At 64.3% G+C, this 26,875-nt stretch overlaps 1 protein-coding gene across 3 annotated transcripts in view; it reads left to right on the top strand.

Moving 5' to 3' along the window:
- The first annotated feature begins 4,288 nt into the window (after positions 1–4,288).
- Positions 4,289–26,875, top strand: part of GPSM1 (G protein signaling modulator 1) — a 28,168-nt gene continuing 5,581 nt past the window's right edge. The window contains exons 1-11 of one of the 3 annotated variants that reach the window (XM_033123073.1): positions 4,289–4,695; positions 13,624–13,845; positions 14,197–14,332; positions 15,121–15,263; positions 15,453–15,576; positions 15,788–15,903; positions 16,715–16,870; positions 17,624–17,732; positions 18,954–19,077; positions 22,707–22,777; positions 23,613–23,771. In XM_033123073.1, coding sequence (XP_032978964.1) covers positions 13,625–13,845; positions 14,197–14,332; positions 15,121–15,263; positions 15,453–15,576; positions 15,788–15,903; positions 16,715–16,870; positions 17,624–17,732; positions 18,954–19,077; positions 22,707–22,777; positions 23,613–23,771 — 1,359 coding nt within the window. In that variant the 5' untranslated portion in view covers positions 4,289–4,695; position 13,624. Of the gene's footprint in view, positions 4,696–5,496; positions 5,699–13,623; positions 13,846–14,196; positions 14,333–15,120; positions 15,264–15,452; positions 15,577–15,787; positions 15,904–16,714; positions 16,871–17,623; positions 17,733–18,953; positions 19,078–21,134; positions 21,536–22,706; positions 22,778–23,612; positions 23,772–26,875 lie in introns of those variants that run through there. The other 2 variants (XM_033123072.1, XM_033123074.1) reach the window with 2 other exon arrangements.

Here is a 26,875-nt window from a genome sequence, read left to right as displayed (position 1 = left end):
GGGAAGGGGAGTTGTTTGAGGAAGGAAACTGGCGCCTTCTAATAAAATTCGTCTACCAGGTTTGTTCTGCTTGTCCCTCCTAAAGGAATTAGCAAAATGACCCAGTCTTATCTATCAGATCAGCTCCGTTTGTCAGGCCAAAAGGAATTTTATGATTAACCTCAAGGCCTTGGTACATTATGTCCTGGAGCAAAGGAGTGATTTCAAAACCTGGAGTTTTAGGATATGGCTGTCTTTGTTTATTCCACCAGGGACCTCCCTGTGTACCTGAGGACATGCTAACTAACCTGTATCACTGGGATCAGACGCTGTCGGTTTCAGATTAAGGGCTCGGTTTGGCCTGCCGAGGACACCTGCTTTGCTACACCAAGGCTGCTCTCTCCGGCACACCTCAGTCATCGCCCCAGATTACTGGGGTCAGACATAGGCCCCACACCAAGGGGAGCTTGCAAACTATGTACAGGACCCCAGGGTCCCTCCCGCTTCCCGTTGGACTGACCAGGTGATTCCAGAATTAGGGAAAGGGCCGACTCTCTGCATCCCAGGGCCACTGTGAAAACTCCAGTGGTGCGTCCCCCCACCCACGTGCTGCGTTCAGCCCCTGCTGAGGCTCGGAGGCCCGGCCAGAGGCTACCGGCTGATTCTAATGCAAAGCCGGCCTGGAGGAGGAGGGGGGTTCCCATGGCAACCATCAGCTGCGGGGCTGGGAACCACTGGGCACAGGCTCAGGGGAGAGACCTGTGTGTGGGGGTGGGCTGGGGGCCAGTGGGGAGTGCCGCCCCCACCTCCACTCTCCTGCTTTCCTTCCTCTTGGTCACTGCTGCATGGACAGACAGACAGGGGCCCCACTGAGGGGACCCCAGCTCCTCTGGGCTGCCACATGCCTGCCTCATGCCTCACGCCCACCCCAGCAGCCAAATGCCCACTGCCGCCCGCTAGTCCAGGCATGGGTCTTGCTGTCTCTGGGAAGGGGTGTGCTAATGTGGGGTGTGGGAGGTTTCTGCAGGTCCCACTGTGTCCCGGACAGCTGGCCACCTCCCAACGCTGCCCCCGTCCTGCGCCCTCTAAGGTTCCCCACACTGCTTCCCAGGGCCAGGCAAGCCTGAGCATGGCACCCTGCCTGCCATCTTCTCTGGGCACATCCTCGCAGTGAAATGGCCACACGTGCCCGAGCACTCCTCCATCCTGGTTCTTTACCCCTGCAGCCCCAGCCCCAGACTCGGGGCTGGCACCTACCCCCTCCAGCCTGTCTGGCTGCCCAGGGTGTGGCTAGGAAGTGACAGTCTGAGGGCAGGGGAAGGGGGGCTGGGGCCTGCCTCCTCCACACCTGGCAGTGCTTGGGCATTTAGGAGCCAGGCCTCCATCAGAGGGGCAGGCACAGGTTGGTTAGGGGGCGCCAGTGGGGGGGGGTGTGTGTCCCACAGGGATAGGTGTCTTCTAGGCTCTGACCACACGCCAGGCATGACAGGTGGCACGCAGGTAGTGAGCACCCAGGGGGTGAAGGTGAGCTCAGTGGCCAAGGCCAGTGGGAAAGACGACGGGCAGAGGAGGGGTTACCGAAGGGCAGAGGCTCCTGCTCCAGGGGCCAGGGCTCAGGGGGGCTTCCTCCCCTTCTGGTTACTTTCCCAGGTTCCCAGCCAGTGGGCCAGTCCCTCAGCCTGGTGGCTCCAGAGGCACCTGGGTTCCTTCTGATCTTGCTTCCAAAGGGAACACCTGTGCCAGAGGGGCGGGAAACGCCCACCCATTGGCCCCACGCACAGGACCCAGTGGAGGCCGCCCCCATCTACCCAGAGCTGGTTGGAGGGGTCAGTGCGGGCTCAGGTCTCAGGGCTGTGGGTGATGCCGTGGGGGCCTCAGGGCAATGGGGGCACATGCTCCCCAGTCTGTGCAGAAGGAGAAGTTCTCTCCCCCGCGAAGTGTCTGCTCGGGTCCGGCCCACGCCAAGGGCTTCACAGCAAGGCCTCTTTACCAGACTTCCATTTGTAAGAGGCCCAGAGAAGGCCGGGTCCCAGCTTGTGAGCAGCTGAGCTGGGCCTGAGCCAGCCCCTCTGTCTTGCTCTCCCCTCTCTCTCTGTCTCTCTCCCTCTCTGTCTGTCTGTCTTTCTGTCTCTCTCTAGCACTCACAGTGACACTCGCCCGCCAGGCCTGGAGGCAGGAGTTTGGGTCACATAAGCCAAAGGCGAGCCCCTACAGACCGCCCTGCTGTGCCCTGCCTTCTTCCCACAGGCCCTGGGAACATAAACTGGGTGACAGAGCCAGCAGCGGCCAGCAAGTGCCCCAGGAATGCTGGCAGCATCCAGCAAGTGTCCCAGGAATGCTGCGTGGCCAGGTCATTCGATGACATGTGTGCTGTCTAACCTCACGCGGAGTGCAGCTATTTCCTGGGCATGTGTCACCACCCAGTGACGTGCTCGGGGCCCTATAGGGTGGACAGACCATTTCTTTCTGGGCTCCCTGCAGCACGTGCCTGTGCACCCATCGGCACCTATGGCCTCAGCTTTCCAAGGACTTGGAGGCCCCCAAGGAGAGGAATGGCTGTGGGTGATGCCATGGGGCCTCAGGGCAATGGGGGGGGCACATGCTCCCCCAAACTGTGCAGAAGGAGTTCTTTCTCAGAATAACGAGTTTATTGGAAACGGTGGTTGGACTGCATATTCTTTTTCACATCTCCCGCCAGGCCTGTCCAGGACACAGCTCCAGGAAGGGGCGAGTCAGGAAACCAGGGCTTGCCCTCAGCTGCCCTGTGACTCAGCCCGGTGACCTGGGGCATCAGTGCTCTGTCCTCTGGTCTGTAGGAAGGGAAGGGTGTGCCGATGAGGCGGCATGCCGGGGAGTGCTGAGTGATGGCACGTGGCAGGTGCCCGCAGGTAGGGGTGGCACTGCTGACTGCCAAGGGTGTGCTGGCAGAAACCCTTGGCGCTCCGACTGCAGTGGGTGGGACGGAGGGGTGATGCCCCCAGGACCAGGCCCAGCATCGCTGCCTGCACTGCCCATAGCATCCGCCCCTCAGCCCCTCCCCTCCCTGCTGACTGGGGCCAGAAGGATGCGTCTGGAGGGGAAGTTGTTTTTCTTTCCTGTTGCTCCTTTGGGGAAGAGTCTCATCGAGATGGATGGAAGGGGCTGCTCCTGGCCCCCGTGGGAGCACTCTCTCTGGCTGGTGCACGAGGTGTCATGGGGAGAATTGACAAGACGGACTATAACGAACCAGGTGCTCAGGTGTGCAAGGGCAGCAGTCCCCCCAGAGGCCAGGGCAGGGAGGAGCAGCTGGGGAGGGTAAGCGGAGCAAATGGGGGGCCGGATGGGAGGCCAGTGGGAGGCAGTAAAGCTGGAGGGTTGGTGTCCCCGGGAGCTCCCCCTTTCATAGACCTGTCACCCAGGAGCCGCCTGCTCCACGTGGACCAGAGGTGTGATCATTCTCAGGACTAGGCAACACATGTTGGGCCTGTCACCTGATGCTTGCCTTTGTCGTGGTCTACCTTCCTTTGTGAGTTATTTTGCTGGGAGACGGTCGGGTCTCTGGATGGGAGAAGACACACCTTCTTGCAATGTGGCAGGGATATTCCCCCATCCAGCCAGGGCTGCCTGCCGGGGCCCAGCAGGGCCAGGGGCTATTGCAGGGGCAGCATGGTCCCAACAGTTGGCATTCCCCGAACTCTTGCTGTGTGCCAGGTACAGTGACCAGCACCGTCCAGAACTCATGATCCTTCACAGCCCCTGGAGGACAGTGCTGCTGAACCCTGTGTTCAGGTAGCAGAACTAAGGCTCAGAGAGGGAAAGCAACTTGTGCTGGGTCACACAGTGGCGGGAGCAGGGGCAGCCTCCAGTCCTGCTCGGCCTAACTCAGAGCCTGAGCCCTTGGCCAGCTCACTGCACGGCACTCCCAGAGGGTTCCACCTCTCCTAGGAAGCTCTGATATAAAGTTGAGACTCTTCCAGCCCAGGGACCCCAGCTCCTGTCTCCCTGTGTTGACTGCCACAGGGCCATGAAGTTCTCCCTCACTCTGCCATTCACATCATATCACTTATGGGGACCTTCTTGGCACCAGGCATCTGGCCGCAGACACAGGGTATCTTAGGTAGGAGGCTCGAAGCAGTGGCTTCCTGGGGTCACTGAGCTCAGACCTGGCATAGGTGGGGCCCTCGAAGCCCCAGCCCTTACAATGATGTCAGCTCAGGGGGCGCCCCAAAGAGGCAGGCCTGGGGCTGCCACAGATGAGGGTGGAGCCTCAGTGTACTGTACCACCCACCCTGCAAGGGCCAGTTGGCAGCCACAGCCAAGGCCAGGAGTGAGGCCTTGCCCAGCTCCTGTGGTCATCGGGGGAGGGTGCGTGGGACGAGCTGCCGGGCGCAGGCTCTGGGCACAGATGGTTCTCGTTGCGTGCTGCCTCTCTTCTGTAGGAAAAACAAACGAGCCTGGCCAGTGGGCCCTTTTTTATCTCGTGTTTATTTTCGATCTGTCTTCCTTTGCCTGAAGCCAGTGTCCTGCGGGCTGCATTCTGCCGAGGGTCTGGCTAAAGGCCTTGGTATTTTCCCGAAGGCTCCTGGGAGGGGCTGGAAAGCTGCGGAGGAGAGTAGCCCCTCTCTGGCTGGCTCCTGGACTTGTCTCGTCCGCTAGGTCACAGCGACTTTCCATGGTTTGGAGTCTCCTGGCTGCACCGGAAGGCCGGGGTTGAGAAGCGGAGCAGGACAGAACCAGGTGAGACCCGAATGGGCCTGCTGCGAGGCCCCTGTGCCAGGAGGTGGCCCTGGGGCAGTGTATATATCGGGCGGGTGGAGCTCTGGCCATCAGCGCTCCCGGAATTCAGAGGAGGAGGTGGCTGGGACACCCCTGGGGTGGGCTCAGCCCAACAACTCTGCCTGCAGTCTTCCTTTTCCCTGTCACCCACGCTGCTTCACAGATAAAACCCAGGTTGGGAGGGCGACGTGGCAAGCCCAGGTCTCTGTGGTGAGGAACAGCAGTCAGGAGGCTCGTCACTGTGGACAGCCCCCAGGGCCACTCACTCCTCTCGGACCTGTAAATTCACATGGGGGACAGAACCGTGTTTGTGATCAGCCCCCCCAAACTAGGCAGAGGAGCTCCCCAATGCCCACACCCCACTACCAGTTTGGAGAAGGGGTGACCCAGTAAGGGTTGGACTGGAGGAGAAGGTCATAGGACCACCAAGAAGGGTGCCTGTCAAACAAAGGCAGGGGGCCCTCAAACAACATCACGTGGGGGGTGAAAAAAAGGGGGTGGGGAGGCCAGCAGGGATGCACTGCCACCCAGGACCCAGAAACAATGCCAACTCCAGGTCCCTGCCCTCGACCCTGGGGAGTCCGCGGGCGTACCACTACCAGCCCCTATACCAGCCGCACCAGGCTCCCGCCCCTCCCCCCGCCGTGACCCGCCCCCCACGAGCTTCCTCTCCTCCGTCTCCCCTCCCCTCCCCCACCGCGCGGAGGGAGGAGGGACTGGTGACATCACGGCCATGGCGGGAGGGGCGGCGCCCCAAGCACATCACTTCCTCGGCGCCTCCCGCTGGCGGAGACAGGCGGACGGACAGTGGACAGTGGACAGAGGACAGCGGACAGGAGACAGACGCTGGGCGGCGCGAGCGAGGGGTGCGCAGCCTCGGCCCTAGGTGACCCCGGCCCATGGCCGGTCCAGCCCCGCCCGCCGCTGACGAGCTGCCGGGCCCGGCCCGACGCCTCTACTCCAGGTGGGCTGGGCGGACCGTGGGGCAGCGGGCAGCGGGGACCCGGTGGGCGGCCGGGCAGCAGGCGGCGGGCGGCCTGGAACAAAGGCGGCTGCAGGCGCGCAACGTGGCGGGGACGCGCCCTCCTTGCGAGGTGGCGGGGGTGGGAGTGAGAGAGTGAGGGTCTGGGATTGGGGGTTCTGGGGGGTGTGGGTGCAAGGGTGGGAGTTCCAGGGATATCTGTTGGAAATACGTGGGGATGTAGGGGGTAGGGGAGCTTGGGAGTGGGGGCGGGAGGATAAAGGGCCCAGGGGACCCCTGGGGCCTCCCACTGCCAGCGTGCCCGAGAGCCCGGGACTAGCAAAAGCGTGGAGACCAGTGAGTGTGCAGGACGGGCAGCGACCTGCCGGATGGTCCCCCAACCCCAGTACCAGACAGGGTGTGAGAGACCAGCAGCTTCTCCAGCTGCGCTCTCCTGGCAGTTGGGCCTCCTGGCACAGCAGGTGTGTGGAGGGGGCTGCCAGGAGCTTCCCTCCCAATGCTGGCTTCACCACCCCATTGCCATGGCCTGGGTGCTCAGGGGGCAGCATGGCTGGAGACCAGGCTGTGTCATGGGTAGGATTCTGTCCCCCACCGGCCCACCCCATGCATTGGGGTCCAGTGGATTGCATTGGGGTTGGGGCTGCAGAGCCAGCCAGCCAGGTGGGTGTGTGCCTGCCTAAAAAGACACCTGCCTCCAGGCAGATTCATGGGTGATGGCAGCGGTCTGATCTCTGCACCCCACACTCATCAGGGATGACGGGGTGCCCTGCCCAGGGCTGCATGCCTGCTTGGTCACTCTAGGCCCGGTTAGAATGTTCCACAGGGTGATGCCCTGGGCCCTGCTCATGCGGGCACAAGACCTCTGAGGGGTGCTGGACTCTGCCGAGCCGTGCAGGTGTCAGTGCTAAGGAGGACCAATTATGGCGCAGCTCCCAGAGGCAGGCCTGGCCCCCTGCAATGGGCCCGATGCCCCCACCTCCTGACTTGGAGGGATGAAAGCATCCCAGCACCCCCAGCCCTCTGTAAAACCCTGTGGCCTCCTGGCTGCTGAACCTTCAGGGGGCCTAGCTGGGAGTCTGTCAGTAGCAAACCTCCGCCTGCACCCCGACGTACAGAATAAGGGTGTGTGACGGGTGCAGCGAGGCCCTGCTGCCCCTCCCACTTTGGTCTGGGCTGTGCTGTTGGCCAGAGACACAGCCCCCATTGTGTGGTCTCAGGATGGAGCCTGAGCCCCTGGCCTGGCTCCTGGGCCCCATAGGGGGAGGGGCCCGTGTGTGGGGGGGCGCTGCTGGCAGCTGACACTGGAGGCCTGCCCTAAACAGTCCCCTCCACCGCACCCCCTGGATGGAGAGCTGTGCAGGCAGCATTTGCCCCAGGGTCATCTGTTCGATAGAGAGGGGGTGCTTTGTCCTAAAGAATGACAGGAGTTGATCTGGTGGCAACTGGCTGTGTGAGTGTGTGTGTGTGTGTGTGTGTGTGAGAGAGAGAGAGAGAGAGAGAGAGAGAGAGAGAGAGAGAGAGAGAGCTGGCAGACCCTGCACAGCTGACCATGGGGTCCAACCGACCTAGTCACTCCACAGGCTTGACTGGGGCGCCTGGGGTGTCGGCTGGTGCTGAAGCCCAGCAGGGACAGACCAGACAGTACCCTGGCCTGGGGGAGTTGTCCCTGGGCAGGGACAAAGCTCAGAGGGGATGCTGGGAGAGGCCCCAAGTCCAGCCTGGCATCACTGCAAACTGAAACCTGAGCTGAGCTGGACTCGGCGAGCCTAGTGCAGATTTGGGACTTGGGGCATGAACCTTCTGCAGTGCCTGGGGGGAGGGCCTGTGGGGGATTTGGACCCAACCGACCAGGTAGCCATGGCCAGGGTGGGCAGGGCAGTTCCTGGTCAGAGCTGGCTTTTGGAGGTGGGCAGGAAGGGGTGGGGGTGTCCTGGACAGGTGGGGCTGTGGGGCAGAAGAGGAGGGGCCTGCATCCCCAGCTCCAGCAGCCTCAGGCCGCTGCAGCCACGAAGCTGCAAAAGGCCGTCTGCCCCCTTGAAGTCCACACATGCGTTGGGGGGAGCCCACCAGTGGCGTTGGAGTTGAGGGGTGCAGACACCTGGTGGAAAGATCCACTTGGTCTGGGCACTGCCTGGATAGCTGTTTTGGGGGGACCTCTGTGTGTGGGGGGGCTCGCTGGGCATGGGCCAGGTCTCTTCCGCCTGGCCCACCCCCAGGGGCTCCCTTTCCCACTCCGACATTTTTGCTGGTGAGAGAGTTCAGTCTAAAACGGGGCCTGGGGGCACTGGGCTTAGAATAGCTGCTGGGAAGGCCGGGAGCCAGCAAGTCCCCACACGAGGCCATAGGGAGGGGCTGGGTCAGGGGGGCAGAAGTGGCCCCCTGCACCTGGGCCCTGCTGCCCCTCCTGCCCAGAGCAGGGGTTTGGGAGGGAGGGGCCGCCAGGCAGGGGGGAGGAGGGAGGAGCAGGTGGCTGAGAAGCTCTGGAAAGTGGGGAAGCCATAGGTGGTCCTCTCCTGACCTCCCTCAGCAGCCGCTAAATGCCCCTGCCTAGGGCTGGCAAGGTGACAGTAGCAGTGGCAGAACACCCCCACTGTGGGGGTGGCCCTTAGAGATGTGTCCCCAACAGCAGGCACCTAGACAGGGGGCCACTGGTCCATCCCCACTCGGCTCCCTCCCGGGCTCCCCAGGTGTTGGCCCTGGGGGCCCTCTGGGGAATAATGGCCTGGTGGCCCTTCCTTGGCCTGGCCCTGGGTTCCCAAGCTGGGTGACACAGCCTCCTCCACAGCGATGCCACTCCAGCCCGGCTGCCTGCTCCCTGCTGCCCCTCCACCCCTCACTGAAGGCGATGCAGTGTGGCTTCACTTTGGGGCCTCCCTCACGGGGGTGAGCAGGGCCGAGTGGGGGTGACAGCGCTGGAGAGGGAGGACGGTGGTGATGGCCTTTAGCAGAGCATGGGGCTGAGGGGACACGGCCCCTGCTTAGCTGCAGGTGGTGAGATGTGGAGGCCTGTCTCCATCGTCAGCACCAGAGGACCCCGTGGAGTCTGGTGGGGCAGACAGGTGGGGGCAGGGGGCAGGGGGCAGGAGAGTATAGTCCAGGTGGGGCCAGGATGCTGTCTCGGGTGCCAGGGCCGGGCTGGAGGGGTGTGGCATGACGTAGTGAAGGAAGGCTGCTCACTGGGGAGTCGATGAAGACTTCATTAGCCGGTGGGCCCACAGGCGGGCGGCAGAGCTTGGCAGCCAGCACCCTGCCTCCTGGCCATTGCAGTGTGGCCGCTGGGAGAGCCGGCCCTGGTCAGCCCCTTGCAAGGCGAGGTGCGTGGGCAGGCCTGGTGTTAGCAAGTGGATGCGGACCCGGCTGCAGTGGGTGTGCTGGTCCCGAATCGCCGGAGGTGCTGGGCCATGTCTCTCGGGAGGTGGTGTGCTCAGGGCAGTTGCAGCCCCAGTGCTGCCCGTGTGCATGGGCACCTTGCCAGGTGACGGGGCAAATCCCCACAGGCCTGCAGAGGTGGTGTGGGGGACAGAGGCGCCAGGACAGGGTGGCCTGCAGTGCAGCCCCAGCAGGTGGAGGAGGGGCCTGGGATTGATATGAGGGTGCAGAGTTTGGGGGTTCAGCTTTTTGACAGGAGCTGGGCACAGAGGAGGTAGTCCAGGCCCTGCCCTGGCCCCCTCAGCTGAGCTGTCCTGGGGGATGGACAAGCGGCATTAGGCAGAGGCCTCAGGGCAGGGAGGACACTCAGGCTGGACACCATGGGGATCCTGGCACGCACGCAGCCTGGGGGCCGACTCCCATCTCTGCAGCCACCTCCCCGCCCCTTCCAGGACTGTACCTTCCCAAAGCCCCCCAAAATGGTCAGGGCCTGCAGGACTTCATGGCTGATGCCAGCCTTGCGCTCCTGCGTCCTGCACTCCCTTCCACCCATCCTTGCTCAGACCCCAAGGTGCTTGGTCTCGGGGTAGTGCCCATCCTGCCCTCCAGTTCCCTCACCCTGGAGCTGAGCCTTCCTTTCCATCCTGGGGTCCCTAGCGGTGCAGCTTTGGGGACCCCTCCTGCCCTGGCCCCCACAGGTGAGAAGCCGAGTGGCCTGGCAGGAGGGGCTGCCCGTGCCCACTGTTAGGGCCGAGGGAGCCTCTGCGAGGGCCCGTGGAGTCCCAGGGGCTGGGAAGGAAGGACCCTGACAGATGCCTGGGACGTCTCACCACCACCACTCTGCACTGAGGGGCCTGGACTGGGGACCCAGCCGCCTCTGAGCCTCCGTGGCCCCCTCTCTGTAGCTGGACGTTGGCACCGATCCCCACTACTCCAGGGGGCTCCTCCCTTTGCCCAGGGAAGGTCATAGTGTCTGGCCTCCTCTTGGCCATGGGTGGCTGGAGGAGCTGGGAGCCGGGCAGAGTAGGTGGCTGAGGGGCTGGGAAGTTTGAGGAAAGGAGCTGGGGGGACTGATGTCCGTGGCTCCGAAGCCGCCCCCACTGGCCCTGGCAGCCTCCCCAGGCCCCTACTGGGTTAGACCTGGGATCTGGAGCCCCCTTCAGACGGTCAGGGTGGGAGGTGCTAACATCATGGCCTGGACTGCATGCTCCGTATCCGTGGGCCCTGCCGGGTACCGGGTCCCCCGAGGACACAGTCCGGCTTGGCGGGGGGGGCGGGGAGCAAGGAGCAGACTAGGAGCAGGGCTGGGCTGGACCAAGCGCTGACCCTGCCAGGAAGGAATCCCGGCTTCGCTGCAGGTGGGCCCTGGAGGCAGGGTGGGCTTCCCCAGCTCAGAGAGCTCTGCCCCATGGAGAGAAGGGACTGGGGTGGCAGCTGGCATAACCCAGTGTGCCATCTCCTTCCTTCATTCACGATGACCTGGGGCTCCTCCGTGCTGAGTGTTGTTGGGGCTCTGGCCCAGAGCTGGCCTTGAGGTCAGAGTGGAGTAACAGTTTGCTGAGGAGGAGTTGGGGTGAGTGGGAGGGAGGATACAGCCCCGGAAAGGATGTCCTCTGGGCTCTCCCGCCCGCTCACCTGCCTGCCCTGCTGACAGCGCTGATCCGAGGCTCTGAGCTGCCCTTATCCCTTGATCCACCTTAGTCGCTGTGAGCCCCAAACGGTCTGCCCGAGGGCCTGGGGTGGGGAGAGGCAGGGGAACCCCAAGACCGGTGCAACCTCAGGACCAATAGCCGAGGTGGGGCGAGGGCTGGCGGCCAGGAGGGAGGTCCGGAGCCCACGATGCCGGCTGCCGTCATGGAGGGCCAGCCTGTGGCCCTGAGCTTGGCGGAGAAGGCCATGTGCAAAGTGGTGTACGGTGGCCCCCGCCCCCGCCCGCTGCTGCTGCCCGTGGGCCTGGAGCTGTGGCTGTACGTGCAGAAGATACGGAACCTGCAGAGGAAGAGGTGTGGCGGGCGCCTGGGAGGGCACTGGAGAGGACAGGCAGTGACTGGGTGGGGTGGGGCGTCACGGGTGCCAGCTTGGAGGTGCAGGTGTAGCTGGAGGTTGGAGGTTCTTGGGATAAGTGGAGGGGGTGGGGGCTTCTAGCCCCAGACACCCTGCCTCGTGCTTCTCCAGGTTACCCCCACACGTTGCTGAGCGCCTGTTAGACCTCCCCCGCAGTCTGCTCGCAATGACACCCCCTCAGCATGCCCTGCCCACCCCCTTGACTTCTGGGCCCCAGGCCCTTCCCAAACTAGGACCCTTTGCTCCGAGATTGGGCCGGGGGCAACCCAGGCAGAGCCAGCAGGGCGTGTTGCTCTCCGAAGGTACCCAAGTCCCCTCCTCCACAGTCACCTGGAGGACGGGGCAGATCGCCTGTCGCACGGCTTGCCAATTGGGCAGGGACAAGCAGGCCTTGGTTAAGAAGCTGTGTGGGTGGCACCTCGGTGGGTGACTTACACCCTGATGGTCCTTCCCTGAGGTCTCGGCCAGGTGGCTGCAGAGGCAAGTGCATGTCGTGGGTGGAAGGCCTGGCCTGTGTCCTGGTCTCAAAGCCTCGCTCCTGCCCCCTGGCTCTCTGAGAGGTCACAGGGCTCTGCCTGCACCAGGGAGGTGGTGGGGTCCCCTCCACAGAGGGGAGGGGCCCAGTGAAGGGGAGGCTCCCCTGCCGAAAGCTGTGAGCCTGTGGGAAACAGGGCTCTGGGCACAGCTTCTCGAGGGTTCGCCGGCCCACCCCAGCCTGGTCGCCCGAGTCGTTAGCGTTCGCGTTGGAGGCGTTTAAGGAGCTCGTGTTCTCGATAACGTGGGGACAGAGGGAATGAATGGTCGTGTGGTTTGCATCAAAGGGGCATTTGGTTACAATGGTTGAGAAGCACTGACCTAAACAGCTTTGTTCATTTTTTTAAGGAAATATGTTGCTTTCCCCCAATAAGTCCTGATCGTTGCACAATTCTAACAACGCAGAGAAGGGGCGAGCACCTCGGGTACACGGGGCTGTTTAGTATGGACGTTTTTAAGTACTCTGTAGGTTTTCCACAAAGTTTGATGACCTCAGAAAGCAATGGAAATGAGACAGGATAATCGGGGCCAGCCGGCCTGTGACCGTGCAGAGCACGTCCCCCACTTTGCCAGGTCTCCTCTGTGTTCAGCCACCGGGCTGGGGGCCACCCGATGTTTGTGGGAGGACCTTCTCTCTGGCCCCTTCTGCCACCTGCATGGCACCCCCTCCCTGAGGCCCAGTAGCCCCTTTGCCCCTCCCATCCCAGCCCGGGGGCATCTTCCAGCTTGGGGCTCCTGCTTTCGCTGCCCGCCCCCGTGGCCTCTGTGTCCCTCTGCTAAGTGCCCTCCCACCCAAAGGCAGGGCGACGGGTCAGGCCTTGAGCCTGGGAGCCACATGACCAGCTGGAGCAGGACAGAGGAGAAGACTGAGGCCCTAGGGGGGCAAAGTGTCCTCCAGGGCCCCACAGCAAGGAGGGCCAGAGCCAGGGCCAGCCAGATTGACCCCCAGTGCCCATGACTCCCCTGCTGGCTGTGTCCGGAGAGCAGCTTGCCCGAGGCCCAGGGCCCCACCTCAGGGTGCTCTGCAGGGCCCAATGGTGAGGCACCACCTCTTTGAAGCCGCTGCCCAAAGGTGGGGGCATAAGGACCAGCACAGCCTCCAGCGAGGGTGTCAGTGGCCCTGGGCCCTTGGGGTTGGGTCACATTCACAGGGCAGGGTCCAGAGGCAGCTTTCCAGGGGTTGGGTTCATCCTGGGACAAGGTTCCGCCCACAGCAGCACCAAGGCTGGCGGGCCACTGGGGGGGAACAACTGTTTCTCAGGCCAGCTCTGGCCAGCAGCCAGCAGCACTTCTCAGTTTGGGGGGGTGGCAGGAAGGGGCTGGGGGCTGGTTGACTCTTGGATTAAATGCAGCCATGTCCCCCCAGAGGACGGGAGGTGAAGACAGATGATGGCTGAACCCCTAGACCCCACTGAGAGCTTGGAGGGTGGGCCCCCCAGGATGCAGGGTGGGGGAGAGGCTAGGCTCAGCCCCTGCCTGTGTGGCCTTGACCGGCTCACCGACCTTCTCTGGGCCTTGGTCATCCTCCGTGGGGATCAGGGCCTGCCCCAGGCTGCCATGGCCACTCAGGAAGGTGGCATGTGGCATCTGGCTCCTGGTGGCCCCTCACGTAGGCAGCTGGCACTGGTGGGGCTGCAGTGTTTGGAGCTCGGCCACCAAAGACTGAGGGTCTTGCTGTAGTCGCAGACACGACTTCACCCGGGGCACTCCTGAGCCCTGGTGGTGAGGACGTTTGGGCATAAGTGAGCCACACGGGTGTGCCCACCTGGGGATGGCATGCCGTCAGACCCAGCACATACTTCTGGGTGTTTATCCAAGAAGAGATTTACATCTGCCTGCACAGGTGTGGCACGGGCCACTGCCATCTGAGGGACCCTGTGGTCACAGTGATGGCATGAGGGGCCTGGGTGCCCAGGCTCTGACCTCCCTTCTCTGCCCAGGATGGAGGCCTCGTGCTTGGAGCTGGCCCTGGAGGGCGAGCGTCTCTGCAAGGCTGGGGACTTCAAGGCGGGTGTGGCCTTCTTCGAGGCCGCTGTGCAGGTGGGCACCGAGGACCTGAAGACGCTGAGCGCCATCTATAGCCAGCTGGGCAATGCCTACTTCTACCTGAAGGAGTACGCCCGGGCACTGGAGTACCACAAGCACGACCTGCTGCTGGCCCGGTGAGCCGCGGGCACGGGGGTGGCACGAGGGGCCTGCCTCGCTGCTGGGTCGTCCTGGGCAGGGTCTGACGGGTCCCTGCCCTCGGAGGGGCAATCACAATGCAGGATTCATGAATATGTTACCGTAGCGTTATTTCTTGCTTGGAGCTCTGCCTGCCTCATGTGGGGTCCTCCCCAAGCCCCAACAGCTGCAGGCTGTGCAGGGGTCTCCCCCAGACCTGGCCCTGCAGAAGCGGGACCCTGGGCTGCACACTGTACCCAAGGGCGGGGCCTTCTACCCACACTCGGGCCCCTTGCTGAGCTTGGTCCTGGCAGATTTGTCCTGGCCCCTCACTCCTTCCTGCCGTCCAGGACCATCGGTGACCGCATGGGGGAGGCTAAGGCCAGTGGGAACCTGGGCAACACACTCAAGGTCCTGGGCCGCTTCGACGAGGCCATCGTGTGCTGCCAGCGTCACCTTGACATTGCTCAGGAGCAGGGGGACAAGGTAGGTCGTCAGCCCCCAGGATGCCTGCCTGTACCACCCTGGACCTGTGACCCCGTTCAGATCTGGGATTGTGACACACCACTCACGGCCCCACGCTGTCCCCCTGTGGGAGGAAGATGGGATGATGGCCCCCTCAGAAACGAGGGCACTTCCAGCTCCTGCCGACACCATGGGGCTGAGGCCCAGCTCCCCAAGCTGGAGTCCCCAACCCGCATGGTCCATGTCAGTTCCCCCTCTCCCCCACCCCCCGAATCTGCCAAAACCCCCAGTCGCTGTCTCCACGGATGTCAGTGCAGTAGCTGCCATGCACAGAGCAGCCTCTGGTCTGGCCTGAACCGGACACCGGGCAGCCCTGCTCTTTGACCTGCCCACCCTGTTCCCCTGTGGGATAGGTGTCCTTGCTCCCTACACAGACAAGGAACCTGAGGCTGGAGGGGTGATGGGACTTGCCCCAAGCCACAGCCTGGCCCTGAGCCGGAGCCCCTCCCCTGGGCTTCCACGAGGGGCCTGGCGACCCCCATGGGAGGAGGCGAGAAGGGGCCCAAGAGGGGCAGAGCTGGGTTCACCCCCCCGCCCCCCGCAGGGCCCACCCCCACCTCAGCATCTAGTGATGCCCCACCCAGGTCCTTGCCTTGGGGGCCCCAGAAGCAGCTTGGATGGTGGGCCAAGGAGCAGGCGCCCGGCTTTGCATGCACGCCTCGGGGAGATGTCTGCTCCCAGCAGCCCGAGGCCAGCGGGCTCCTTGGGGGTGCGGCTGCAGAGCACCCCAACCTGCATGTCGCCTGCAGATTGGGGAGGCCCGGGCGCTCTACAACATCGGGAACGTGTACCACGCCAAGGGCAAACAGCTGTCCTGGAGCGCCGCACAGGACCCCGGGCACGTGCCACCCGACGTGCGGGAGACGCTGCGCAGGGCCTCCGAGTTCTACGAGTGAGTGGGCTGTGGGTCGCCCACGCCTTCCAGCAGCCCCTGCCCGGCACAGGGACTGGGCAGCAGTCCCGGGCATAGGGCCCACGCTCAGCCTCACCGCGGCCCCTAGCCTGGGGGGATGGGTCGCTGGGGCCCTGCTTCCCTCACACTGGGAGGGAGGGACACGGCTCAGACGGACTCGGCCCCCAGGAGGAACCTGTCCCTGGTGAAGGAGCTGGGTGACCGGGCGGCCCAGGGCAGGGCCTACGGCAACCTGGGCAACACCCACTACCTGCTGGGCAGCTTCGTGGAGGCCATCACCTTCCACAAGGAGGTGAGTGGATGGACGGCGGGGCGGGCAGCAGCAGGCACGGCCCAGCGTCGGCCCCATGCTCTGTCTGGGCTTGGTGCCTGGGGTCCCAGGGCTGCTCCTCTAGACACATAGACACGGGGTGGCCACCCTGGGTGGGGAGGCAGCACCTGCCGTCCCTGTCAGGTCACGGGGCTGCTCCGTGACCACCCGGTCCATGGGTCTGTGTCCTCAGCGCCTGGCCATTGCTAAGGAATTTGGAGACAAAGCGGCCGAGCGAAGGGCGTACAGCAACCTGGGGAATGCCCACATCTTCCTGGGGCGCTTTGACGTGGCTGCTGAGTACTACAAGTAGGCCACCCCGCACCCAGCCAGGGAGAGGGTGGGCCCTGAGGAGGGCGCGGGCCCGGAGACACGTCCCCAGGGTGGGGTGGGTCTGACCTCTCAGCCTCCCCAGGGGCAGCCTGACAAAAGCGAAGCTCAGGGCTGCCGGGGACGGGAACAACTGCAGTGCCTGCCCTCGGTGAGCACTGGGGGGGGGCACTGTGTGCCAGGCGCACGCCGGCCTTGGCTCAGGGCCCCCTGGTGTCGGTTATGGGGGAACCCCGGAGCTGTCTTTGCTCCTCGTGACAGCTCTGGGTTGCAGGTATAACCATTCCCATATAGACTCAGGAGTGTAGGGACCTCACTGGCTCCTGGGGGTCCCTGTCTTGTGCCAGGATGCTCTCTGGGCCATCTGCCCCCTGGCCTGAGTAGCAGAGAGGTGGCCACTGGGCAGAGACCGGGTTGTTTGCACTGGGCCCTGTGCCGAGCCCGATGCCCCATGTCAGGACCTTGAGCCAAGTGTTGCTGCCTCTGGGCCCCCCGTGGAGAGGCGGAGGCTGGATAGTGAGGTGGCTGGCCAGTGTGGGCAGAGCTGGCGGGGCCCCATCTGTTTGGTTCCAGCAGTCGGGTGCTTTGGCCTTGTGAGGATGGGGACGTGGCCAGCCCCAGAGAAAGCCCAGTGGGATCCTGGGGCTGGAGGCCTCGGGGTGGGTGGCCTGCTTCCCCCATTGCCCGCCATCTACCCTTCGGGCAGAGGGGGGCTGTGAGCAGAGCCCTGTCCCCCGGGGAGGGCAATGCTGAAGCCCGCTCTCCTGGGGGCTGACCCTGCTCTCCACAGGAAGACGCTGCAGCTGTCCCGGCAGCTCAAGGACCAGGCGGTGGAGGCACAGGCCTGCTACAGCCTGGGCAACACGTACACGCTGCTGCAGGACTACGAGCGTGCTGCCGAGTACCACCTGCGCCACCTGCTCATCGCGCAGGAGCTGGCCGACAGGTGTGTGGCGCAGGTGGAAGGTGGGGGCAGCAGCCCAGCCCGGAGGGCTCCCAGCAGTCCCTGAGACTGAATCACAGAGTTACAGACGCCGAGGCCTCGGTCTGAGTCCCCGCTCTGCCGCTGACCACCGACCACGAGGGATGCTAAGCAGGGCTGCCCCACCCGGCTCTCAGCCACCCACTAAGTGGGAGGAGGCGAGACCGGGTGGCCGCTGTGCTGGCCGCCTGCAGGGACCCTTGGCACAAGCTCGTTGGGGAGTTTCACTCCTGGGTGGTGGAGAGGAGGGTGTTCTACAGGCTGCCCTGCCAGGCTCTCACGGCCTGTGGCTTCTCCTCGGGGTGGTGAAGGCGTAGAACTGGATGGTGGCGATGGTCACACATAGTAAACGTCCACCACATCGTGCACTTTGGAGTGGTTAAGCTTATGTGAGGTTTCACATCAGTTAAAAAATTAATGGCCCAAGAGAGTGGGGTCACCACCGCCCCCAGGGGTGGAGGGAGCCATGGGAATGAGAGCCTCACCGGCCACTAGGGGGCGAGCAAGGCCACTCCGGGAACGCTGGCGCCCCCAGGGCCCCGGTCCCCCAACTCCACTCGGTCACGGAGCTGCCCACCCCCTCCTTCTCTGTCCTTTCCTCTTCTTACCACATTGGGCCTGATCACCTGGAGGCTGAGGGCTTGGGAGGACTGGACTGGTGGGCAGGCTGGCAGGCCTAGGGGTTGCAGACGTGGACTCGGTTTCCCTACCTGGCAGAGTGGGCGAGGGCCGTGCATGCTGGAGTCTGGGGAACGCCTACGTGTCCATGGGGAGCCCGGCACAAGCCCTGACCTTCGCCAAGAAGCACTTGGAGATCTCCCAGGAGGTGAGCCAGGCCTGCCCTCCTCTCGGCCCCCAACCACTGCTGTGCCCCCGGTGCTGCCCAGCCCTCCCCAGACTGGCTGGGTGCCTCTGTGCGCTCTGGTCTGTTCCCGACTGTTCCCCTGTCCTTTCCGGGCTGTTGCTGAGTGCTGCACAGGGCTGGCCACCCATGTTCAGACACCTGCTGGCTGCCTGTCTGCTATAGCAGGAGGTGGGGTTGGGGGCGCAGGGGAGCTGTTTTCCACCCCTAGGATGTCAGTGTGCCCCGTGAGCAGGTCCACACCCGGGTCCTTCTGTCCCCAGCGGAACTGGCCAGGCTGGGCCTAACACCCAGAGGCAGCCTAGGGGCACAAAGGCACGGCCACCCCTCAGGATATCCCCCTGGGACCCTCCAAGCCACACACCTTCCTGGGGAAGGGTCTCCGAGGGCCTGTCCACCCAGGACCCTCCTGTTGTGGTCAGGGCAGCCCGTGGCTTAGAACCACAGGGTTGTCACAGGTGAACTCTGAACCCCCAGTTCCTGGCCTGTCCTCACCTTGCCTCACCCCCACCCTGCTCCTCGGCCCCCACCCTGCCTCCAAGAAGCAGCCCCCAGAGCAGGGCCACATCGCATCCCTCTAGCACACCCCCGGGGCCCACGTGGACCCACCATAGCCTCATGCCCATGGGAGGGCAAAGCCTACAGGTGCCCAGGTGGAGGTGGGAGGAGCAGGAAAGCTCAGAATGGGAGGGCCTGGCCTGGAGAGCCCTCCACCAGGGCTGCCAGTAGGGCCAGCCCTGTGTCCCTCAAGCACCGGCGGGGTGCAGCAGTGGCTCTGCGCGGAAGCCCCCCAGCCCGCCCGCCCTTTGGCTTGCCCCTGGGTAGCGCACCGAGGGTCCCCCTGGTGAGTCTGTGCTCCGAGCTGGGAGCCAGGGAGGAGCCGCGAGCCTGGCAGGCGCAGGAGGGGTGGACAGGAAGCTCCAGGGGCGGAGAGGTGCAGCCCAGGCAGACCGACAGGCCATAGGAGGGTGCCCGAGGAGGGCCCCACCCACAACGGCCTGGCTGCCCGAGGCCCAAGCGTTCCTACAGTGTGAGGAGGGTGGTGTGCAGTACGTGAGGCCACCCCCACCCAGGGACAGACCCCCCGCAGACCCACCTCTGGGGACAGTGAGGCCTGGTTCCCTTGGAGGCTCACAGAGGGGCCTCCCAGCTGCCTCCCACTGACCTGGTCCTGTTTGGCTGCAGATTGGGGACCGAAACGGGGAGCTCACAGCCCGCATGAATGTGGCACAGCTGCAGCTGGCTCTGGGCCGGCTGACCAGCCCGGCGGCTGCCGAGAAGCCAGACCTGGCAGGCTATGAGGCCCAAGGTGAGTTCCTGGACTGGGCGTGGGGAGTCCTGCTCCCCACGGCTCAGCCCTGGACTGGGATGCAGGGGTGTGACAGGAGGGCCACGCGGGGGTGGGGGGCTGGCTCAGGCAAGGGCCTGGGCAGCACTGGGGCCTGTGGTCACCCTGAGCCCCCCCAGTTTATCAGCTAGTGGTGCCGCAGTGGACAGGAAGAGGGGGAGAGGGCTCTCACTGCCCTTTCCTTGCTGATCTGCCCCTTCTGGGGCTCAGGACCCCGTCCAGGCTGGGGGCTGGGCCTAGGGGAGAGCTCCCCTTTAGGATCAGAGGGGGAGGGCGCTGCCAAGAGGAGTGGGGGCTGAGTCAGCCAGAGAGGCCAGGGAGCCTGCTGGGGTGCTAATGGGTCCGGCTGTAACGATCTCATCACTCACTGCCTGCTGGTCATCCCATACAGGTCAGAGATTGCATACAAGAACAGAACGTTCTCTGCAACGCAAATAGATTAATAAATTGGGGGGGCGGGGGACGGGGTACACCCTGAGTTGGCTTCTCCAGACAGCTGTAGGTGGGTGTGGGGCAGGCTCGGGGCAGGCTCGGGGCAGGGAGCTAGCGGCCCCCTCCCCACCCACACGGTCCCAACCCATGGTTCTTGACTTTTCCAAGAGTCCGGCCCCAGCCTGCGGATGCTGCGTGCCGAGGGGCGCCCACCCTGCCCCAGCCTCAAAGCCCCCGGCCTGCCCAGCACCAGGCCGGGGAAGCGGGTGTGGGCTGCGGTGGTAGGTCCCTAGGGTTACAGATGATGTCCTCCTGGGAGATAGAGGAATGCATGTCACCCCCCACGCAGAAGCTGACGTGGAGGGAGGGAGCAAAGGGAGGAAGCAAAGGCTTCCAGGACCTTTAGCCACCCTTGTTTTGGGGGCACTGTGGCCAAGGGGGGTGGGATGGAGTGCAGTCTCCCGGGAAGTCAGTGTCTACTCTTCAGGCCATGGTTTTACAAGGGCAGGCAGCTCTGCCCAGAGTCCCTGGCCACCCCTGGCCCTTGGACCACCCTCTGGGAACTCCAGCAGTCGGTGGGGGCAGGCTGGGCGCCGCATGTGGCAAGGCTCCCACAGAGGCGTGGCCCAGCCCCGCATTCTGACATTTTCGTCCTTGGAGCTGAAGAAAGGGGGGCACCTGGTGGGTGAACGGCCGGGCTGTGCAGGAACAAGGCAGCTCTGTCCTTCTCTCACTGGCTCTGACGGAGCCTGGACCCTCCCCAGCCAGGCTGCCAGCGCCGGGCCACCTCCTGGGAGGGCAGGCCAGAGGACGCGGTCTGGAGACCCGGCCAGCCCTGAGCGCTTGGGGCTGCCCGCCTGCCCTCTCTGTTGGCTGTCCCGCTGCCTGCCCCTGATGGGCCTGGGCTGTCCTCTGCCCCACGGGACATAAGCTGCCCTACTCCCCACTTGCGCCGCTCAGCGGTTGCTTCACCTTCTGGTCCCTGCTCAGGGCAGAGGGGCCCTGGATAATGTGTCAGCCACCCTGGGGAGTTGGGGTGTACGTGTAACACCCAAACAGCACTTAGGCTATGGGCTGTGGCCCTGACTCCACCATGTCCCGGCCAGCTGACTAAGTGACTTGATCCAGCTGTGCCTCAGTGTCCCCATCTGGGAAGCAGGCCCACTGGTCACCCTGGGAACAGCGCCTGGCAGGGATGAGAGCTGAACATGCGGCCACATCTCTGTCCATGCACTGAGCACATGGCCTGCAGCTGTGTCTGGAGTGGATGAAGCCAGGTGAGAGGGTAGGAGGCAGGATTGAGGGCGGCTGGGCCTTGTGGGCTCCTGTGTGAGCCCCACCCCACGCCGGTGCGGCCCCTGCAGGGTGGACAGGAGGAATAAGAGCTAGCCCAGCTCCTAAGGAGATCTCTAGGGGCTGGACAGAGAAGGGACTTCAGGGGCAAGACTGGGGCACGAGGCAGGCGAGGGAGGTGGCATTCGGGTCCCCATGAGTTGGGACAGGGCATCATGTTGTGGGGACAGAAACGAAAGAGTGCAGGTCAGAATTGGGTGGGGTGGGGCAGTGCTCAGGGAAGTTTCCAGACCTCCCCCTCTTGGGTGGGAGAGGTGGGAATCGAGCCAGTGGTGCCAGGCAGGACCTGAATGCCCGCAGTCAGCACGGCTCAGCCAAGGGCGTGGACCTCTGCAGCCGATGGGCGTGGAAGACCTTGGCACTCTGCAGACAGAGGGTGCATTCAGCTGGGTCCAGAGGCCTGCTGCCCTCGGTGGCCAGGAGGGGACCCGCCCCAGAGCCGGACACTGCGTGTCAGAAGGGCATTTCAGCCTTTGCCTTGGCCAGGGACGTGGAGGGCCAGGTGGGGCAGAAGCGGCTGTGTGGGGCCTGGGGCCCGCATACAAGGTGGGGAAACTGGTCGGGCCCCCAGGATGTCAGGGCAGCCGAGAGAGAGGCCCTGGCGGGCGATGGAGCAGGGTTCCCGCTGGCTGTGGTGAGTAGACACCCCTGCACAGAGGCTGCATGACTCGTGAGGTACATGTCAGCCTCAGGATGGAGATGCCCCACCTCTATTCTCCCCATCATGGCACATGGGGGAGGGGAGGTGCTGTCCCCAAGCCGTGTGGTGTGTGGATGAACCATCGTTTATTCCTAATGGGGGTGGGGAGCAGCAGGGGACCCTGATCACACTCTCCGCCCCATCTCCATCAGCCTCACAGCACGGGGTCAGGCTGCCCGGCTCTGAGCACAGGCTGCCCCGCACTGAGCACCATGCAGTAGGGGCAGAGAGCCCTGTTGTGGGCGGTTGTGCCCGGGATGGGGAGCCCCGCAGACGGCCCGAAGTCCTAGACCTGCAGGGCCCCCTAAGCGCTTCCAGGAGCTGGCCAGCTGTCTCCTGGTCAGGCCACTGCAGTGACACTGTCCCTGGCTCCTGGGACAGTAGCCACAGACCCTCCTCCGGGGGCCACTGCATTCCCACCCAGGCCTTCTCATTTCTCGGCCTTTGGAGCACAGGGAGCAGGGTGTGGCTTCCTCAGAACCTGGAGGCCAGGACGGAGAGGGCACAGCTGCCCACGCTATTCCCTCCAGCCGGCTCTAGACCACCTGTCCGGTTCTTAGGAAGCCCTGGACACTTGGTTTGGGCTGGTCTGAATGACTGGCCACCTGAGCCGGCTCCCTTCTGGGGACTGTGTCCGAGTCAGTAAGTGTGGCTGCAGGGCTGTGTCACGCCGCCATGCTGAGGCCCCTGCCTATTCCTCCCTCTGCTAGCTGTGGCGTGTGCTGGGCCACGTGGGACGGGGAGTCTCTGGGTCCAGCTGCCATGCCGTCCACAGAGCAGCTGAGCTTCACGAGTGGAGCCCGTGCATGGCCCTGGGGTGACCACAGAGTGGGTGGGAAGAGTTGGGTCCTGAACTTGGGAACTGGACCTTAAGGGGGGCACCAAAGCCAGACCCCACCAGGCCCCTGCAGACTCCACTCCATGTTGACACTTGATGGCCTGTCCAGTCAGGGGGCAGAGGCCATATGGAAGGTGCGTTTGCCTCTACGTGGGGCGGGAGGAGGGGAGCTTGTCTCCGTACCCCTGCTCCCTAGATGGCCCCGGCCTGTGCCAGCCAACCTGGAGGCCAGGGACAGCGCTGGCTGACCAAGCCGTTCTCTTTCAGGGGCCAGGCCCAAAAGGCCACAGAGGCTGAGCGCGGAAGCCTGGGACTTGCTGAGGCTCCCGCTGGAGCGGGTGAGTGAGGGCGGGGTGGGCGGCCGGGGCCTCGGGACGTCACTGGAGCAGTGCCAGCACTTAGAAGCAGAGTGTGGGTGGCGGGCTAATGAGGCCACTGCAGTGTTTGCTGAACTGCCCCACTCCTGTCCCCGTGCTGTCCCTGCCATGGGAGACAAATGGCCATCTGCCCCGGCAGGCCCCCAAAAGGCCCCCCCAAGGCCCTGTAGTACCAGTGCCTGCTCCCTCCCTCCTGTGAGCCACATTCCCTGGGGACAAGCCACGGTCCTTCCATACTGCAGACCCTGTGCCTCTATCCAGCCATGGTCCCAGTGTCCTGGGCAGTGCCCGCTGCCGTCTGCTCCCTCACTCTCGGACTCTGCCCCAAGGAGAAGCAAAGTGTCACTGGTGGGGCTGCTAGGGCTCTGTAAACCCCACACAGATTTAGGGCTGGCGCGGGGGGCCCTGGGCCCGGGCCCGCGCTGTACCTGCCGGGGGTGGGTGCTGTATGGGCCTGGCTCTCTGAGCCTCTGGTGACTCCAGTGTAGACGGGTTCAGGTGCAGCTGCCCCTGGGGGGCCTGCAGGGAGACAAGGCTCAGGGTCACCCACGGCCACTCGTTGCTTAGTGTGAGAAAGTCGATATTTGGGGGGTCAGACACCCAGCTCGAGCCCTTCCAGTGCCCCGCGCTGCTTCTCCCTGGGCCTCCAGGGCCTTGCTGGCCCTCCCTTCCTCTTCCCTCAGGCCACGGTGCCCTCGTGTGTGTGAAATGGCCCTGCCTCCCTAGGGATGGGGACAGGGATGCCTCCCTAAGGATGGCTTCAGTTACCTACGCCCTCTCCATGCCCCTCCCCCAGGGGCAGAATGGAGACAGCCATCACTGTGGGGACCGGCTCCCCCTCCCCGTGAGGAGCAGGAAGTACCAGGAAGGGCTGGACGCTGCTGACAGGAGGCCCCGGGAAGGCAGCCACTCCCCACTGGACAGCGCAGACGTGCGCGTGCAGGTGCCTCGCGTGGTAGGTGCCTTCCCCTGGGGCTCTGAGGGAGGCCCCACGGGGGCAGCAGACCTGGGAGGCCACTCCAGGGGGCAGAGGTCATGGCCCTGGCTGTGCCCCAGGACCTGGTGGGCACTGGGCCTGCTGACGGTCCCGGGCACTCAGTACAGGGACAGTGTTTAGCTGCCAGCTGCATCTGGCCTCAGTGAGGCCCAGGCCACCCGAGGAGCTGGACTGAGGCTTCAGGATGGGGCAGCAGACAGCCTAGCAAGGTTTTGCCGGACAGCTGGGGCCGGGGCAGCTCAGGTCCTGGGCCTGGCCAGGGTCAGCATGCAGGGGTGGATGGACAGCTAGGGGCTGGGTGGACAGATGGATGGGGGACCAATGGACTGGTGCTCACGTAGACGGACAGATGGGGGATGGAGGGATGGGGACCTGGCCTCTTGCTACCTGGCAGGTGTCCCACTGTGCCCAGGAGCCTGGGCTGGGTTCAATGGTCAGCCTGGAGCCCTCCATGAAAAACACGTGGTCCAAGCCTCCGGAATGTCTGAAAACAATTCCCTCCGAGGGCTTAGGCAGTACCTCCCCAGCCTGCGGGGAGCATGGGTGCAGGAATTCCCCCCCAGAGCGCTGCTTCCTGCCCTGTTTCCCATGAGCCCGGGGAAGTTTCTGCCAATCCCATTTGAGCCCCGCACTGCCCAGCTGGTCAGGGTCTGTGTCCATGGAGTGAGATGAGGAGGGGAGGAGGGCACCGAGGGGGTCCCTGGGGGGGGCACCGGTCAGGCCCCAGGTGCATGGGCCCCGCCACCAGCAGAGGGGGAGTTGTGGGGTCTGAGGGGTCCTGAGAACTCATCTCAGGGTGGGGCACGGGGAGCAGGGCTGGCCTGACCCCAAAGGTCGGGGCTGTGGGGCTTCGGAGTGAACCCTTTCTTGGTGTGAGAAAGGGCCTGGGCAGAGGACGACCCCCAGTCCCAAGGCCCTGGGTAGCCACAACGGGCTCTGGAGCAGGAAGGACCTGACCAGGGCCGGGCAGGGATGGGTGAAGACTGGCTGTGCTATGGCCCCCACTGCCTGAGGTTCTCCACCCAGGGACCATCCTTCACAGGGGACGGTGCCGTCTGCACCCACTTTTTTTCATACTGTGAATTGGGGGCTGAGTGAGGCAGGGGAAAGAGCCTGTGCCCCCAGCTGCCTAGGCCCCTTTATAGCAGGGGAAAGAGAGACTTGTCTTTCTGGTTCCCTGAGCCCCGAAACCACACCAGTCCCCACACAATGGCCGTATAGAGTCTCCCTAGAAAGGCAAAGCTGTGTCCCCCCACCTCCTATCCTGGGGTTCCCAGAGCCTTGGGCCCCAGAGGTGGGACCTGGGCATGTGGGGCCAGGGCTGGCCCAGGCGGCACATGGCTCTCCTAGCCCCAGCCAGGCCACCACGTGGGGCAGGCCGGCACCGTAAGCCCTGCTCACCTGTTCCACGGGTGAATTCCAGGTCCAGACAAGTCCTTGTGGCTGCTGTCCTGGGGCCCCTTCTTCCAAACAGAGACAACAGCCAACACTCAGGCTTGTCATGTACGGTGCAATTACAGCAGCCCCAAGAGGGGAGACTGAGGCACAGAGCAGCAAAGAAGCTGGTCGAGGCGTCCAGCTGGAAGTGGTGGAGCCGGGGTTCCAATGCCGGGGTCAGCTCCTGGCCCCTGCAGCGTGGTCCCCGTGGAGAACACGGGGGCTTCAGGCCGTGCCGGTGCCTCTGGAGCAAATGCCTACGGCAGAGGGCTGCATGGCCATAGTGGAGGGCCAACGTGCCGCCCACCAGCTCCCCCGCAGGAGGCAGCCTGGGAGGGCCAGCCCAGGCGGCTGGCAGGAACCCCTGGGTCCCTGAGCTCACTTTCCTTCACAGGAAGGAGCAGGACAGGGAGGGCCCAATGAGGGGAGCTCCAGGGTCCCCCAGCCTGTCCTCACGTCTCCTGTCAGGGCTCACAGCCTCTTCCAGGGCTGGTCATAGTGTGAGTAAAGACGGCGCTCTTGCTGAGTGAGCTAGAGGCCCAGGCTCCGGGTGTCCCCGAGCAGGACACGGACACCATGGCAGGCAGTGTGAGGCCAGGGAGGGCCCCGGGCCTGGGCCTGGGCCTGGGCAAAGGTCAGGGGGCTGTTGTGTGGGACGTGGCTATGCAGGGTGGCCGGGGCCCAGCATAGAAAGCCTCAGCTCCAACTCGGGAGTCGGGCTGAAGAAGGATGTGGCTTCTCCCGGGTTGGCCCAGCTTGGAGCCTGGTCAGAGTGGGAAAGTGCTATCCACACAGGTTCCCAAAGCCCTTGGCCTCCTGGTGTGACGGCCACGGGCCCTGAGTCAGAGCACTCAGTGCTGCGCTCAGGGAAATCCATCTCCGGGTGTTTACAGAGCGTGCGCCTGTGTGTGTGTGTGTGTGTGTGTGTGTGTGTGATGGAGCAGAGCACGGTGGGCGGGATGGGGAGGGCCCTCCCTCCGGTCCTATTTAAGCATGGCTCCCTCCCTCCGGTCCTATTTAAGCATGGGCAGTGAGGCGGCATTGGCACACGGGCAGGAAGGTGGCACAGGCCTTGGCGTCCCGACTGGGTTCCACGTGGCTGAGCGCCCCGACCAGTGCCGCTGCTGCAGTAGCTGTGGATCGGCGTGAGTGTGGGGTCCCCAACACAGATGGAGGCTTGGGGAGCTCCCAGGCCTGTGTGAGCCCTCCTCTTGGGGGGGTGCAGTTACCCCAGGGGTGGGGACTCAGTGGTCTGCCCGGGGCCCGTGCCGTGGGTGTGAGTTCCAGCATTCCGTGCTGCCCCAGCGGCCTGCCCACCTGCCCGCAACCCCTGCCCTTGGTCCTGGGCAGCTCCAGGCCCATGGCAGCTGCAGCTCTGAGGAGCTGTGCAAACAAGCTGCGGACGGGCAGTCCCCTTCCTCCCCTGGAGAAACGGCTGGCATTCTAGCTGAGGGACCAGAGTGAGCTCTGAGGAGAAGCTCTGAGACCTCCAGATGGACAGAGCCTGAGTTTGGGGCAAAGGAGAGACTGGAGCATGGGGGTGTCCTGCCAGGACCCAGGGTGGTGTGCTGCATGAGGGTGTGGGGCCACCCAACTGTCTGGTGAGGGGCCTCACTGTGTGTGCC

Source organism: Rhinolophus ferrumequinum, chromosome 12, assembly GCF_004115265.2.
Source record: "Rhinolophus ferrumequinum isolate MPI-CBG mRhiFer1 chromosome 12, mRhiFer1_v1.p, whole genome shotgun sequence".
NCBI classification, from domain to species: Eukaryota; Metazoa; Chordata; class Mammalia; order Chiroptera; family Rhinolophidae; genus Rhinolophus; species Rhinolophus ferrumequinum.
The sequence above is the reverse complement of the archived record's forward strand: the minus strand, read 5'-3'. Positions and strand labels throughout refer to the sequence as shown.